The following is an 18,246-nucleotide window of genomic DNA, read 5'->3' as shown; positions in this document are numbered from 1 at the left end:
GAGGGCAAGGAAGGAGGGAAGGAGAATGAGAACCAGAACAAGGGAGAAAATGGGAATATGCTTGGCTAGCTAAAAGGGACGATTAAATAATAGAAATTTTTCTCAAAGGAATGGACTGTTGCAATGGTCTTCTGTTTTCTTTACTGAGTAAAAAGGAAGAAAACTTTGACAAAAACTCACTATAGAAATCAAAATCTATATCCAGACAAGTCACTGAATATCCACTATCTGAATATGAAGAAAAGCTTCTTCACAAAATTTGTTATTATTAGCAAAGAGTAAGAACACATCCAGTGAAAGTTTAAATTATTAGCCATGGGAAATGTACTGTCATTAAAGTTGCATTATTATTAAAGATCACTACATTGGAAAACCTCTATAATAAGGTCCTGAATGAAACTACTTTGGGTTATCTAAGCTACTGAAATTATATTAGCAAATCCTGTGGACACAACCTTCAAATATACCTGGAATCTACTTTTTTTTTTTTTTTTAATCACTTCCTTGCTACCACTCTGGCCCTGCCAGGCAGGACCATCTTCTGTTTCCCAAGTTCCACCTTGGAGCCCCTATTCAATCTATTAGAGCAACAAAGCAATGTAGTCCTGTTACCGTGGAAAGTCAGATCACCATCTGTCTTTGTTCAAAACTCTTTGGTGAATCCTCAGTTCTGTCAGAGTAAAAGTTAAAGGTTCTCCTCCCCTCCTTTCCTCTCTAACCTCATCTACTATCCACTCTCCCCTTTGCCCACTTTGCTTCAACCATACTGGCCTCCCTGCTCTAGCTCAAACAGGCCACTTATGCTCCTGCCTTTCTTTTACCCAGAATCCTCCTCCTTTGGTGTCAGTTAGCCCACCATCTCTCCTTGCCAGAGGTCAACTGCTCAATGGGGCCTGCTTCATCACCCTATTTAATACTGCAACCCCTTCTCCAGCAGTCCTCATCCCTTTGGCTGCTCTTTTTTTTTCTTCCCTGTAGTCCTTTTCACATCTCTAACCTACTATACATTTGACTTCTTTATGCTCAGTGATCAGTGTCTGTCTCCCTGAACTAGAAAGTCAGCTCCACAGGGTCAGTGATTTCGTCTGTTTTGTTTGATGATGTAGCTCTGGTTCCTAGGATAGTGCCAGACACACAGTAGGCACTTGATATGTATTTTTGGATGGATGTTTTAAGAAAAAAAAAAACCCAATCCCAATTTACCAATTAGCTAGATGTGAGCACTATAGTTACCATGTGAAATGTATAGATTTCAGGTACTGAAATATAAAGAATATCAACAATAATGTGTGCTCTGTGTTGAGAGTCTGCTTCCCAATTCAACAATGGTGCCTTTTCTGGTGGTTTCTTATTAACGTGCAGTTTGAGAATCAGTTCTCTCTTCCCTTCCTTAGACTGTTTCTGAATGTGTGTGTGCATGCTAAATTGCTTTAGTCATGTCCAACTCTTTGCAACCCTATGGACTGCAGCCTGTCAGGCTCCTCTGTCCATGGGATTCTCCAGGCAAGAATACTGCAGTGGGTTGCTATGCCCTCCTCCAGGGAATCTTCCTGACCCAGGGATCAAACCTGCGTCTCTTGCATTGGCAGGAAGGTTCTTTACTACCATTGCCACCTGGGAAGTTCATGTTTCTGGATGCTTCCTCAAAATTATTTGGCATGTGCCTTAGATATAATAAACTTACTAAAATTTATTACAGTAACTTTGAGCTGTTGCCTACACTATTCCTGTTGCTTGAAACGTCCTCTCATCCTGTTTTAACTCCCCCACGACTCAAGACTAGGCTCAAATGCAACTTTCTCCATGAATTTTCTATGACTCTGCCTTTTAATATTTCCCACCCCATACCTTGGATGGTAATTATTTGTTTTGCCTATCTGCGAACAAGTTCTCCTTGTTCACGAACAAGGCCGTGAGCAAGTTCTCCTATCCTTGTGCACATATGTTGCTCCTCTAACTAAAAGGCACAACCTGTTTTTCCTCCTCTTGAATCCAGGCTACTCTTGTGACATTTTGACTAACAGAAGGCAGAAGACATGACATGGTGCCATTTCTAGGTTGAGGCTTCATTTTTGCTCCTTTGGTGCCGTGAGACACTGTCCTGCTAGAAAGGGAGGCCATGAAGAGGGGTGTGTGTGTGTGTGTGTGTGTGTGTGTGTGTGTGAGAGAGAGAGAGAGAGAGAGAGAGAGAGAGAGAGAGAGGTTCTGAATGAGAGACTGCAAAGAGAGAGAGAGAGAGAGGGGGGGGGGGGGTCTGAATGAGAGACTGCAAAGAGGGCCCAGCCAGCTTCCAGCTGTTCTATTTACTTCTGCTGAGATGCCAGAAAAGTGAGTGAAGCCTTTGTGGATACTAGCCGTGCCACCTTAGCCAACAGCCTGTGAGACAAAATTGAGCAGTCCTCCTCAAGCTTTGCCCAACTGCAGAACTGAAAGCAAATAAATGGTGATTGCTGTAAGTCACTGTGTGTTGGTCTGTAGTAGCTGGTAACAGATACAGTATCTCATCTGTCTACTGAGACCATAATGCCTTTAGGACTCGAAACACAGTATACTGTGTGAAGTAGGTACTCGGATATTTGTTGAATAAATCAATCAGAATGTAAATGAAAGCTGAAGCACAGTATTCAAACATAACTACTTAGGGATTGTATTTGGTTTTGGACTGTCATTATACCATGGCCAACCAAAAAGCTGACTGACTATATTATTGAAAGAATTAGAGTGTGTTGTCCATCATTATTTCTCATATGATGCTGATGTAATTACCTCTCAAGAACAGAATTCAAAATAAAATTGCTTCTTACAACTCAGTAACAGAATCCCAAACAATCTGATTTAAAAAGTGGGCAGAGGATCTGAAAAGACATTTTTCCAAATAAGACAGATGGCCAACAAGTACACGAAAAGATGCTCGAAATCACTAATCATCAGGGAAATGCAAATCCCCAAAATGAGAGATCACCTCCTAACCTGTTAGAAGGACTATCATCAAAAAGGTAAGAAATAACAAGTGTTGGTGAAGATGTAGAAAGAAAGGGAACCCTCATACACTATTGGTGGAAATGTAAATTGGTGCAGTCATTCTAGAAAACAGTATGGAGGTTCCTCAAAAAACTAAAAATAGAACTACCACATGGGGGCTTCCTTGATAGCTCAGTTGGTAAAGAATCTGTCTGCAATCCAGGAGACCCCAATTCGATTCCTGGGTTGGGAAGATCCACTGAAGAAGGGATAGGCTACCCACTCCACTATTCTTGGGTTTCCCTTGTGGCTCAGCTCGTAAAGAATCTGCCTGCAATGTGGGAGACCTGGGTTTGAACCCTGGGTTCGGAAGATCCTCTGGAAAAGGGAAAGGCTACCCACTCCAGTATTCTGGCCTAGAGAATTCCATGGACTGTGTAGTCCATGTGGTCACCAAGAGTTGGACACTACTGAGTGACTTTCACTTTCAACAAGAACTACCAAATGATTGAGCAATTTGACTTCTGAGTACTTATCTGAAGAAAACAAAAACATTACTTTAAAAAGATATATGCACCCTCATGCTACTGCAGCATTATTTACATTAGCCAAGATAGAAACAACCTAAGTGTCCATTGACGGGTAAATGAACAAAGACAGTGTGTGTGTGTGTGTGTACACTCACACACTCACAACAGAATACTACTCAGTCATAAAAAAGAATGAACTCTTGCCATTGTGACAAAGTGGATGGACCTTGAGGGTATTATGTTGAGTAAGTCCGATAGAGACAGACAAATAAGATTTCAGTCATACACAATCTCAAAATCAGAACAAATGAACAAACAAAACAAAACTCACAGACACAGAGACCAGAATGGTGGTTGCCAGAGAGAAAGAGGGTTGGAGGGACAAAATGGGTCAAGGGGGTAACTGGTACAGACTTCCAATCACAAAAATAAATAAGTCATGAGACATAATGTACAGCCTGGTGACTAGTCAATAATATTATATTGTACATTTGCATGGTGACAGAGAGTAATTAGACTTACTGTGGTGATCATGTCACAATATATACATATATCATTATGTTGTATACCTGAAACTAATATAATGCTAAATGTTAACTATATCTCAATAAAAAAAATTGCCTCTTGAGCAACAGTCTTTAACATAATGCTACTATATGAACTCAGAATTTGTTTTACATATTTCTAAACACTGTATTTATTTATTTGGGGCTGTGCTGGGTCTTCGTTGCCGTGCAGGCTTTTCTCTAGTTGCAGCGTGCAGGTGTGTCACTGCAGTGGCCTCTCTCGTTGCGGAGCACGGGCTCTAGGGCGTACGGGCTTCAGCAGTTGCAGCATGTGGGCTCGAGAGTACAGGCTCAGTAATTGTGGTGCGTGGGCTTAGTTGTATGGTGCATAGGCTCAGTAGTTGCGGCATGTGCGATCTTCCCGGACCAGGGATAGAACCCATGTCTCCTAAATTGGCAGGTGGATTCTTTACCACTGAGCTATCAGTGAAGCCCCCTGTTTTACATATTTTAAGTTTTCAAATGATCTTTTTTTGGGGGGCTTACTGTGTGGTATGCAGAATCCTAGCTCCCCAACCAGGTATCAAACCCATGCCCTCTGCAGTGGAAGTGTGGGGTCTAAACCACTGGACCACCAGGGAACTCCCACAGATTGTCATTTATGGAGATATAGTTCATTCTGTATATATGCATTTTCTTCTATTAATTAAATGCAAAAGAATAACACGACATATTGCTATCACTGACCATTCCCTACCCTCCTTATCTTTCTACACTTCTCACTCTCTTTGTTTGCATGACTGAAGAATACTTGCTTATAAAAGTGCTATGTATCCACCGAGTTGTTTAAAATGTTGAGTGGAGATAATAACAATATTGCTTTCCTATTACTACATTTGAAAAGAATAAGATATTTTACAACTAATTTACACTAATGTGTATTTTGTACATTTCTCCAATGATTTTTCATTGCTATTATAACATTCCCCTAGATGGGTTTGGAATTGCTCATGCTTTCCCTCAGCTTTTAACCACCAGAGTTTCAGTTAAAATTTCTCAGATGTTATAGAAAATTTAATTAAATTCTACTCATTTTTCTTAACTATTAAAGTCCACTGAAGAAGCCAGGCCTTTGATATTATTTCTTGAGAGAAGAAGAGCACTGTACCTATGGATGCTATGGGTTAGAGAGAAACCAGTGACAAAATAGGAGCATGTGACAGTGGACAAGAGGGCCAGAGAGATTGCAGGGGCTCTTAGCGACTCAAGGCCTTGAAAGGGGGTGGGCATGAGCAGGAGGGCCATGTCTCCCTTTCTTTCATGCTTCCTTGTTCTGCCTGACACCATAATGAGCCAGGAACTGACAGTTCTCATGAAATGATACTGGGATCAAACAGGCATAAAGCCTGAATAATGGTAATATTCATATTCCTAAGAGTACAAACTATTATAATTTATGATTTCAGACTATGTTTCAAAACTCTCTGCAAAGAAAATAAAATGCTGACTATTCTACATTGCAACATTACAGAAATGTAAGTGTGATGAACTATTCCTATATCAACCAAATTCTCATTTTCCCCTCAATTAACTTAGTGCAGAATATTGTTTGTTCTTCCTATTTGCTGGATTTTCACACTTCTCTTACACACACACACAAAGGCAAAGAAAGAATAATGGAATTTTAGAATGCATGTACATTTTAATAAAAATAAGGAAATGGAAATGATAAAAAATTGTTCCTATTAAGAATTACTACAAATCTCCAAATATAAACCAGTTCAAAAAATTTTTATTTGTAAGTAAAATTAACTTTAAGATGTTCTTCATAAAAACATTAAAGAAAAATTTCTCATTACTATCATTGCTATAAGTCAGTATCTATTCACAAATATTAAAGTTAGTAATAAAAATGACTTACCTTCACATCCCTGTGAATTATGTTATTATCATGACAATAGCGTAGAGCTTCCAGTATCTGTCTCATGTAATGACTGTAGAAAAACAAAAGAAATCTAGAACTGTAAAAAAAGCTTTTATTTTTAAAACTTAATATACAATGTCCCTAGTTTGTAACTCCCACCTTCATACTCGCTGCCCGCAGACACTTTTCATTTGAGTAGACAAGATTGGTGGAATGCACAGCTTAGTAATGAAAAAGTTGGCAGACGTATAAGTTTATGAGCTTTATGAAGAAATAATGTGTTCTACATTTTCTAAGATATCTAAGGCAAAGGAATTTTCACACATTCACACAGCTCATAGGTAAAATAGCTCTGTAAACTAAAAATTCAGCCTTAAAATATGAAAAAAATAAATAACAGTTCTCTGACACTCAGTTAATTTAACTTAGTTACTCTGGATTGCTATTAAGTGAGCAGTGCTCATAAGTACACAAAGAATTCTAACTCAAGGGGTAGGAGTCTTTATCTGCCAGCAGAGGCTGGTTAGCTGTCTTATTTCCATTTAGCTCTAAGAACAAACAAGAGAGAACCCCCTTATGCCTACAATTTCTTTTTGCAACCTAATCAAGTATTAGATGGGGTATCCTTGAACAAAGCAGATTCCTTCTGGGCTGAAGGAAAATCAAACTCCTCACAAGGCCAGCAGGGTCCACCGAGGCTCTGAACTGGGTCCAGGAGAAGAACAGAGGAGGAGTGAGCATTTAAAAGTGCTAACAGGGTCACTAGCCACTGGGTGTGACAAGAGCAGGTCATTCAGTATTACTTGAGAACTTACTTCGATTTCCTTCTCTCAATTCTAAAGTTCTTCTTCTGTAATCCTACTGTTTCTCTTTAAGGGTCTTTTTCATCTTCTCTTCCTCTGAATTTTGTTCCCTACATAGCTGTCATTTTCTTCCTACTATCTTCCTTTCTCATTTTCCCCCCTTTCCTTCCCAACCAGCCATGACACAGAAATGCAATTTACTTAGCATTATTTATTAGTTAGTATTTACTTAATTTTGTTTTTTTCTATCCAGATCTTTCATTCTCCAAACTTTAAAGTAAAGGCTGAAGAAAGCTTATCTCTGGAATTCCCTTAACAGAATGTCCCTGGCTAAGGACTGCCTATCATAAAAAGAACCCAGGATCCCTGAGGCATCAATGGCTTCGTGGAGGATGGTGTGTAAGTTATACCACTCTCCAAGATACACAATGGAGATGCTTCATAATTGAAATGCTCCCCTCCGTGTGTGGAATCTCACAGACCTCATGTAGAGACCTCATCTATTCTGGGCCAGCGGTGATTTTCTGATGCAGGAAGAAGTGAAGAGCTACCCTTAAAAGGCCCAGATCTCTCTCAGCTTCAGCTGGGTCTTTTGATTGGCTGTATCCTTACAATTGTTCAGTAAAGCCTGGTGCTAGGGAAGAATATCTCTCTGATATGTGAGAGTTTGATTTGATATTCTGATCCTGTGTGTTAGTTTACTCCACAACTCATCACCTCTGAAAAACAGAGGTAATCAGTAATTGGGTCAGCCATTTGGAGAAAAACAACACTATCAGTATGATTACTTGGTCTCTGAGTCTTCTTTCACTTGCTCTCACTAGAACAACTGATACAGGTCCCTGAGTCTTCTTTCACTTGCTCTCACTAGAACAACTGATACAAGCCACATTTCCCAACAATGGAGTATAGGATCAGAGAGAAGGAAGGTAGAAGTTATATGGTTGAATGCTCTAAACCAAAGCAAGGATCTATGTGTCCTTGGTTACATGGTCACTGGTACTCTGCAATAGGGGACATACCTAATCATACTTTCTGAGGTCCCTCCCTATTGTCATTTTTAGGAAGGGTTTTATTAAATTTTGCCAAATCTCTCTCTTTGCAGTATCATTTATTGATCCCAATATTACTCTTTTCTTTGGTCCATTCTGGTAAGTTCCTTTCATAAAATCACCATTTTAACAGCAATATAGGTGGATTTTTAAAATCAACAGACTTTCATCTTGATGTACATAAACATCTAACTTTACTATAATCTCAAGATTGTGAGAGACCTCCAGTCATTTCACTCTATGACATCATCTCTACAACACTAGTATTCTTTATGTTCTAACACCTAGCACAGTGGCAGAGACAGGCTCAAAGTTAAAGAAAAGTAATAGGAATGAGTAGTTCAGTTCAGTTGCTCAATAGTGTCCAACTCTGTGACCCCATGGACTGCAGCATGTCAGGCCTCCTTGTCCATCACCAACTCCCGGAGTTTACTCAAACTCATGTCCATTGAATCACTGATGCCATACAGCATCTCATCCTCTGTGGTCCCCTTCTCCTCCTGCCTTCAATCTTTCCCAGCATCACGGTCTCTTCAAATGAGTCGGTTCTTCACATCAGGTGGCCAAATTACTGGAGTTTCAGTTTCAGCATCAGTCCTTCCAATGAATACTCAGGACTGATTTCCTTTAGGATGGACTGGTTGGATCTCCTTGCGGTCCAAGGGACTCTCAAGAGTTTTCTCCAACACCACAGTTCAAAAGCATCAATTCTTCGGCTTTCAGCTTTCTTTATAGTCCAACTCTCACACCCAAACATGACTACTGGAAAAACCTTAGCTTTGACTAGATTGGCCTTTGTTGGCAAAGTAATGGATGAGTATGGAACAGAGTAAAAGCAGTAGTGGTTTAACATCAACTCTGATAGCCTATCTGCCAGGTATTCCAGTGTCTTTGTGGTTCAAAAAGGAAAAAGTCATCTTCCTCCATCAAGTTTCACTGTTTTATGAAATCAATGTCCAGAATATTTAGTTTTCCCTATTTGATGCTGCTGTTGAAAGATAACAATATGGGAAAATACAAAACTCTAATTCTTTAAGAAATAAATATGAGCAATGCTATGCAAAATTTGAGGGTTTCATTTAGTAGGAGAAAGTGGCATACCACTATGCCATAAGAAAAATCAAGAAAGCATTGATTATTAAAGAATGTTTTTTAATTCTAAAATGCAATACAAAATAAAAACTTTTAATTGTGATAAGAACACAAAAGCAAAATGGGATTAAAAAAAGAAAACCCTAGAATATACTTTTAGTGAACAAGGCACAAAATAAAAAAGGATATTTGGCCTCAGTTCTACTATGAATAAATCAGGAGTTAAAAGAAGGAACTAAAGTTAATATATATAAACTCTCATTTGCTTCCTCTCCCTAGCTCCAGGAGTAGAATACAGAAGCTACCTAAAATTTAGTATATTCTTTATCTTGTGTTATAGTTATGGCTGCTCTACCTCCTGAAATGGGGGCCCTTGCTGCTCAGGCAGGAGAAGACTACACAAAGAATTTGAAGAAAGTCAAGTCATTCTGAGCTTAAAGTTGCATGGGGGTAGTAGTCCCTAAGTTGTTTTCAGCCATATCTGTCCATTGTGCCATAATTATAAAAAGAATGGTAGGAGGGAGAATGTTATAATCATTTAATGGTAACTGTTTCCTAAATGGTAGAAAGTTTGAATAAATACTTATAGGTTTGAACCCTTTAACATACCATGGTTAGTGACTAAGGAGGGTTGCTGTAACTCATGTATTAAAAAGGCAACTTATTGGAGTGGGTATTTATGATATGATTGTCACCAAAGCAGAAAGCTGTACTGCTCCAAATCTATAGGCAAGTGACCCAGTGCATGGCTCCTGTGATTTTTCATATTAAATCTTTATTTTGAGTAGGAACTCCTTCTCTTGGAACAATGATGACTACTTGATTGGGAGATCCAATATATTCAGCAGAAAAACTGTGCTGTTATTTCTGTTCTTCTGCTGTTCCGTGCTTTTTCTCAGATTAACTGGTCACAAAACAATCTGCTATCACTAAAAGGCAAACTGAAGAACTAATGAAGCACATCTGCTAAAAAGCAAAAATCAAACACACACCAAAAAATCCCCAAGTTTCCTTCTACATAGTTCCTGACCTATAAAATTCCTCCTTGTATAAAAGTCATCAGAAATGGAAAAGATGGTAGCGGTGATGTTAAATTCTAAATCCATATAAATAAACTCACTGTTTAATATTTTGCATTTCCAGTCACTGTATGGTTCCACTAAGGCACATTAAGAGATGCTCCTTGTAAGAAAGATTGGCAGCCTGCTTGTCATTCAAAGAGCAGGATGCTTCATATGATTTCCTTGTCAGCTCCCTTTTACTTCTACCTTTACTTTGGGAAGTTGATACAAATTACATACCTGGCGACAGCTTCACTGTATACGAAACCAGCATCAGCTCGTTTTACGATTTCAAAACACAGATCTGCTCCATCCATACTGTAGAGAGATGTGAAAAAGAAGATAAGGAAAGAGAAAATTTCAGGAAGAAAACATTGAAAGCGAATACATTGTAAGTAAGTTTTTAGTAATATTTAGTAATATTACTAAAGTAATATTACTAAAGTAATATTTGACTTACAGCTAAAGATTATAGTAAATTATTTAAATCTCCTTCTTTTGATGAAAAATAGATACCAATTATAAAGGACATTATAACCATCTTAATGTTGAAATCACTATGAACGGTGACTGCAGCCATGAAATTAAAAGACACCTGTTCCTTGGAAGGAAAGCTATGACAAACCTAGACAGTGTATTAAAAAGCAGAGACATCACTGCCAACAAAGGCCCGTTTAGTCAAAACTATGGTTTTTCCAGTAGTCAAGTACGGATGTGACAGTTGGACCATAAAGAAGACTGAGTGCTGAAGAATTGATGCTTTTGAATTGTGGTGCTAGGGAAGACTCTTAAGAGTCCCTTGGACAGCAAGGAGATCAAACCAGTCAATCCTAAAGGAAATCAGTCCTGAATATTCATTGGAAGTACTGATGCTGAAGCTGAAACTCCAGTACTTTGGCCACCTGAGGCTAAAAGCTGATTCATTAGAAAAGACCCTAATGCTGTAAAGACTGAGGACAAGAGGAGAAGGGGGCAATAGAGGATGAGATGGTTGGATGGCATCATTGAGTCAATGGATATGAGTTTGAGCAAATTCCAGGAGACAGTGAAGGACAGGGAAGCCTGGCTTGCTGCAGTCCATGGGGTTGCAAAGAGTGCAACATGACTGAGGGACTGAACAACAACAACAGCCTTGTTTATGGTCCCGCTCTCACATCTGTATATGACTACTGGACAAACCATAGCTTTGACTATACAGACCTTTGTTGGCAAAACGCTGTGGGGCATTGTGGGTCAGGGCATCTCTGACTAGGGATGGAACTCGTGTCCCCTGCATTACAAGGCAGATTCTTAACCACTGAATCACCAGGGAAATCCAATAACTAATTAATAATCATTAATAATCATTACTAATATTACTATTCTTCCAGCATCATGGAAAGCATTCCTTGTTTTATCTCCCTTCATTCTTATCACCCCATGAGGTCAGCATCATTCATGTTCTCAAATAATTTGTCTAAGTGAGTAGACACGTATGTGACAGGGACAGAATTCAAATCCCTACCTATATTCAATGCTCTTTCCATTATCTACAGCTACACCTACTAAGTGTGCAAGGAACAAATATACATATTCAAGCTCAACAGTTCAAACATAGGATGAAGTTCTAAAAGAACAAGTATATTTTATACTTTCAACATATTCCCACCAAAAACCTGGCAGAATACTAGGCACACAGTAAATATTTAATGATTAGTTGACCATATTATATGAAAATACTTTCACATTTATACAAAGCTTTACCAAGTTTACCTAGTTTTCATTTCACGGCCAATGAACTTTTTCCAATGTTCAATAGGATTCTTTTCTAAACTAATTTTTATGATGGCTCAGTCTACTCTGAAGTATGGCAGGGTCTATTTTGCATCATCAGAAATAAAACCCAGATGAATGTGATCATGCATCTATGTGAACAACCCTGATCACCTGCAACAAGTCCTACAAGCAGAGTTGCTAGGTCAAGAGGCAGAGAAAGAATGCTTTTGATACATATACTACTGGAAAACTTTCAACAATTTACTCTGCAACTACCGAGTGTGAGAGTGTTCTTTCCTACCTTGCTTGCCTCTCCTAGGATGAGTATTCTTTTTAATCTTTGCCAATCAGATAGGAGGAAAAAAAGTCACCCATAAATACTTTCATTTACATTTCCTTGATTACTAGAGAGGCTGAATATTTTTCATTTCTTTGTGTTGTGGGGAGAAGAAAAGCACTATTTTTAAAGCTGGCTGCAGTTTAAGCTTGGATGGCTGATTTGTGAAGACTAAAAACACATAGTGAGGGAATTATAGTTTTGTTTAGCCTTTTTCCTTTTTAATTGCGAAATGTGAGGATAAGCACTATGCATCTTAGATGAGAGAAGAGTTGGGCAAAGGAGAGAGCTAAACTGATTGCATCATAAAGCAGTAAGAATCCTTAGAGCCAGAGGAAGGCTTTTTGGAGGCATCTGAAAGGGGGAAAAATCCTAAGGGTTGGGAGAAGGTAGTAAGATGGTGAGAGGCAAACATTTAAAGAGGGAACCAGTCAGTGGGAAATAACTGGAAATCACTTACTGCCCTGGGCTACAGTTACCAGCATGAATCGATTCATTTTCCTGGACATATGTGAAAATACTAGTAGTTGAAATGACAATTTCTACATATGCATATACACATATGAGATTATTTTTAGGTTTCTACTCTTTTCCACTATTTTGGTATCTAGTCTGATACCAATTTTAATTCTGCAATAGTATCTATTTTAGTATTTGGCAAAATAAGTCTCATTTAGTTATTACTCTTTGCCAACATTTTCCTATGAGATTTTCTTTTTCTCACAGCTGAAATTTAAAATCAATTTCTCAAACACTAAAAAGTTTAAAAAAAATATTTTGCTGAAATAGTATTATATTTATAGATTAACAAGTAGAAATTAACATTTTCCTAACATTCTCATCTGTGAATATGATATCCATCTCCATTTCCTTTTATGTCTCTGAGTTAGAATTTCAAGGTTTTCTTCATATTGGTTCCAAATATTGATTATTGGGTTCCCCACCCTAAGGCATTTTATATTTTTAGTTGCTATTATAAATGGTATCTTTTGGCTATTATACATTTTTTAATACAATGGTTCATAAACAGGGGTACCAAACAAAACCGCCTATGTAATGTTTAAAACATGCATGCATGCTCTTTGAGGCTTTAGTCTGAAAGTAAGTCATTACTGTGACAGTAATTTTTCAATTATTAAAGCTATTTGATTAGTTATTTGTAATGTTAATTGATATTAAAGTAAAAGGCAATCCATTAATTCAAAATTTCATGAGATATAGAAATACAAGCGAAAAATACTTTTATGCAAATTTTACTCATCATAGAAACTTAAAATATACATATTCATAAGACATACAATCCCAGTATAATAATCTTGAACAAAAAGTTCAATGTCCTAATTCTTGACAAACTTTACTTGATAATATGCTTTTAAAAACAATTATAAGGCTTCTCTTATTGGTTTTCTCTTTGGTTTCCCATCTTAGGGTGTTTCTGAGGCTGCCAAGAAGCTTCAATAAGCGTGCTCTGAATTTCCTTAGTTGGTTCCATTCTGAGGGAATGAAATGAGAGAGAAGAAATCCTGCTATGGAAGAGTATGGGGAATGTTTCTATACTAAACCCAGAGAAAAACTATGGGATGTTTACTCTGAATTGTGAAAAGAGGTAGGATTATGAATGATCTTAACTGCCCCTCATTTCAACTATCTGAATTTTAAAACTTCTGTAATAAACATGCATTACTTATAAAAAATTTAAACATTATCCAAAAACAAATGCTCCAAACAAAACAGATCACAGGTCTAGAGGGACAAGGTATGGCTGTAAGTATGTGGAAGGGATCAAAATATTCCAGCCCCAAATATGCCACTTTAGCAGAGGATTATTTTGAGCTGAAGGCAACTGAAAATCAGCAGATACATGAAAACACTCTACTCTCCTCCATTCTGCCTAAAAATGGGACATTAATTTCCCTTTATTAAAGTGACAGAAATTTCCTTTAAGGTGTTCCCCTCTCATGTACCAGGAGGAAGAAAACCACTCTTACCTGTGTAACAAACCTTATTAAATAACTCTTTTTTACCATATATTTTCTGATTACCTTCCTACAATTTACTTCCGACCCTAGATACCCAAACTACCCTCTCCTTCCTTTGTCTAGTCTCTTCACTTTACCTCTTTGTTAAAATGGATATACCATAAAGTCTCTGGGTCTCTGTGGGTTTCACTTTTTCCTGTGCGTATGCCCGCTCCCTATTGCCCACCAAGTGTAAATGAAAATCTCTTCTCCTGTTATTTTGCCATTTGTCTGTTTAATTTGCAGGCCCCAGGTACTTAATTAAGAGTATATAGAAAGTTTTCTTTCCTCCTCTACAATGTATTCTATAAAAGCAGAGAAAGAGAAGGCTCGTAGGAGACTAGTAGCTTCTTGTATGAAGAAGCGCTTCTCAAATTAACTGTGATCATGGTGGTGGTTTAGTTGCTAAGTTGTATCTGACTCATTTGTGACCCTACAGACCCGCCAGGCTCCTCTGTCTATGAGGTTCCCCAGCCAAGAATACTGTAGTAGGTTGCCATTTCCTTCTCTAGGGGATCTTTCTGACCCAGAGATTGAACTCGTGTCTCCTGCATTTTAAGTGGATTCTTTACCATTGAGCCATCAGGGAAGCCCAACTGTGATGAAGGACTACCTTTCACCACCCCCCCTCCCCACACACACTCTAGTATATTAAGAGCTAATACATTTTTTACAACATACAAAACCATGCTGTGATTTCATAGCAACATAAATTATTCTAACAGTTTCTAGATGTTTATACTCAATTTCTGTTCTTATTTCATTATAAAGTGGTAAATGACTGGTAGACTAGAATTTGTCTGCAAACTATTCTTTGAGGAGCACTGTAAAGAACAGATCAAATCTGGATTTCTCTGATCAGCATTTCCCCTGAAGGTGATAAAAACAACTACAAAATCTAGATGAAATATTGGGTACGGAAAAACTCAAACTTTCTGGCCAGCCCAATAAAAATTTTTTTAAGTGTTAAAGAATTAACAGCATAAACAGTGAAAAACTACCTATGAGAACAGAGAAAGGATTAGAACTCAAAGAGGGAAGCAAGAGCTGCTTCTGCCCTGGGGATATGGAGGGGTTATGGAAAGAAGGCAGCTGTGGAGGCAAGAGGTTTCACTTCTGGGGAACTCGAGAGAAGGGACGGGCTTCCCTGGTGGCTCAGATGGTAAAGCGTCTGCCTGAAATGCGGGAGACCCGGGTTCGATCCCTGGGTTGGGACGATCCCCTGGAGAAGGAAATGGCAACCCACTCCAGTACTCTTGCCTGGAAAATTCCATGGACTGAGGAGCCTGGTAGGCTACAGTCCATGGGGTCGCAGAGGCAGACACAACTAAGCAACTTCACTGATGCAGATTTACAGGGTGATCCAAGAGGAGAGAAAGTGCTATTCTTCTCACAAACCACAGAAGAGTCCACCAAGGGGTAAGGCTCTGACAAAATATCTCATACTCCAGGGTGGAAACATAAAGAGTTGCATTTTGAAAACTGCAGTATACAATATATTCTGGTATGTCTTATCAGTAGCGTATGAAAACCCCAATGCTTACCATGGAGATAAAAGCTGAATTTTAAATATTCAGTAAGAAAGAAATAATCAAAAGTGACACTATAGATTTGAAAAAGTAGCAAGAAGAAATTTAAGAACAGAAAAAAATAAAAATTAAGACTTTGAACAGATTAGATAGTCAAAGAGAAAAGTAGTGAACTAGAAAATAATCAGCTTGAAGCAAGGAGAGACAAAACATGGAAAAAATAAAAGTGAGATTAAGAAATGTAAAAGATTACTTTGAAAGTCAGCATATATTTCATTGAAGTTTAAAAAGTGAAAAGAAAATGAAGCAGAAACAATACTAAAAATATAATGACTGATAATTACCCAGAGATGATTAAAGATATCAATCCACTGATTTGAAAAGCCCATTAAACATCAAGGAAGAAAAAGAAATCTATAGTTAGCTGTATACCACTGAAAACTGCAGGAAACAAAGAAACATAGACAATCTCAAAAACAGTGAAAACAACAGACTATCAGACTGATAGCTGACTTTCAGTAGCAATAGTGGAAGCCGGAAAACAGTGGAAAAGTGTCTCAAAATAACTGCCGATATAACCTTCTCTTCTCACTTAATAAATCTTTACAGAATGATGGGGAACACATGTATACCCATGGCTGATTCATGTCAGTGTGTGGCAAAAACCACTACAATATTGTAAAGTAATTAGCCTCCAATTAAATAAAAAGAAAAAAATCTTTACAGAATGAAGGTGGAAAAACAATTCAGATAAGTAAAATACTGAGATAATTTGCCACGAGCATATCTATCCCTAAAGGAAATATAAAAGAATATTCCTCAGGAAGAAGAAATATGAAGAAAACTCAGAGATTCAGCAAGGCATGGAAAACATAAAATGTAAATATGTAGGTGAATCTAAATGAACAATGATTGTATAAAACAACTATTTTCTCAGTCTCTCTCTGGAGAGAGAGAGAAATCATATAAAACAGTTACTGTTCAGAAATAGAGAGAGGTAGGTAGTGGGGTGGGATGGGGTATGCCAGGAGGAGATTGACTGATTTTAAATATAAATACTTGACAACAATAACTTATAAGTCAGGAGGTATACTTTAATTTCTAGGTCAACTACTAAGTTCTTTTTCTTTGAATAGACCTTTTACCTTTGTGTATAACTTTATAACATTATGCATTCAGTTCAGTTCAGTCTCTCAGTTGTGTCCGACTCTTTGCGACCCCATGAATTGCAGCACACCAGGCCTCCCTGTCCATCACCAACTCCCGGAGTTCACCCGCGATGGACTCATGTCCATCGAGTCGGTGATGCCATCCAGCCATCTCATCCTCTGTCATCCCCTTCTCCTCCTGCCCCAAATCCCTCCCAGCATCAGAGTCTTTTCCAATGAGTCAACTCTCTGCATGAGGCAGTGGGTTACCATTCCCTTCTCCAGGAGATCTTCCCGACCCAGGAATTGAACCCGGGTCTCCCGCATTGTAGGCAGATGCTTTACCATCTGAGCCACCATGGAAGTCCCCCAAAACATTATGCATTAGTCATTTGAAAAACACTGGTCCACTGAGTTATGCAGAATTTCCTAATATTGACATGTTTGATTACATGATATTAAAAATCACTGCTGATTACATTAGAAACATTCTTTAAGTCCTGGGGGGCTTCCCAGGTGGCTCAGTGGTAAAGAATCCACCTGCCAATGCAGGAGATGCAGGTTCAATCCCTGGGTCAGGAAGATCCCCTGGAGGAGGAAATGGCAACCCACTGCAGTATTCTTGCCTGGAAAAACTTATAGAAAGAGGAGCCTGGTGGGCTACAGTCCATGTGGCTGCAAAGAGTTGGATATGACTGAGTGTATGCACACACACCCCTTTAAGCCCTGGGAAGCTGTTAAGCTCATTGTGGCAGATATAAGTTTTCCAAAATTCTAATTTTCACTTGAAAATTTTGAATTTCATCATCAGCAACAACCTGTGAGTTATTTCCCTGGAAGCAGCAGGCTCGCTTTGTTCATTTTTTAAATTGAATGTCTGCCACATACTCAAGTTTGGGTAACTGTGGCTTGTCTATTAGTCATTCTTTCAAGTAAAAGTGATGTCACACACACACAAAATACTAGTTTGGATTACAACTCAAGATATTGCAGAAGTGGATTTCTAAGACCTAACAAAATTTAAAGAACTGCAAGCAGAGTATGTTTTCTAATCACAATATAGTTAAGTTAGAAATTTAAAAAATAACTAGAAAATTCCCAAATGTTTGGAAATTGAGAAATACATGCTAAATAACCTATGAATCAAAGGCGAAATCACACTGAAAATTAAAAAGCATTTCTAGTATTTCTAATAATGACAATAAAAACTACATATCAAAACTCATGCAAGATTGAGGCATTACATTTCAAGACTGGGGTGTTGCCATTATTAAACCCAGAAATATAAAAATGGCTGAAAGAAGAAGTTGGGGCATAGGTCCAATCTTCCAGTATGGAAAGCTAGCTACAGCCCCACCCCCACAACACACACTGCTCAGCGCTGGAGAAACTTATCTTATATCAGGTAACCCACTGATGACAAATAAAATACATTAATACAACCTTTTCAGTAGACAATTTTATAATGCTAGACAAAGGTCTTAAAAATGGGCATGTCCTTTGACCCAATGATTTCATTTCAAGGGAAAT

General features: G+C 38.2%; 1 protein-coding gene across 17 annotated transcripts in view; it reads right to left on the bottom strand.

The window, feature by feature from the left end:
- CASK (calcium/calmodulin dependent serine protein kinase) overlaps nt 1-18,246 on the bottom strand; it is a 372,876-nt gene that overhangs the window by 179,209 nt on the left and 175,421 nt on the right. For all 17 annotated transcript variants that reach the window (XM_055562960.1, XM_055562965.1, XM_055562962.1 and 14 more), the window contains 2 exons: nt 10,170-10,247; nt 5,919-5,991 (listed from right to left, as the gene is read on the bottom strand). In XM_055562960.1, the coding sequence (XP_055418935.1) occupies nt 5,919-5,991; nt 10,170-10,247 (151 nt within the window). The remainder of the gene's footprint in view (nt 1-5,918; nt 5,992-10,169; nt 10,248-18,246) is intronic.

Source organism: Bubalus kerabau, chromosome X (genome assembly GCF_029407905.1).
Source record: "Bubalus kerabau isolate K-KA32 ecotype Philippines breed swamp buffalo chromosome X, PCC_UOA_SB_1v2, whole genome shotgun sequence".
Lineage (NCBI taxonomy): Eukaryota > Metazoa > Chordata > Mammalia > Artiodactyla > Bovidae > Bubalus > Bubalus kerabau.
This window is presented reverse-complemented; position numbering and strand designations above follow the sequence as displayed.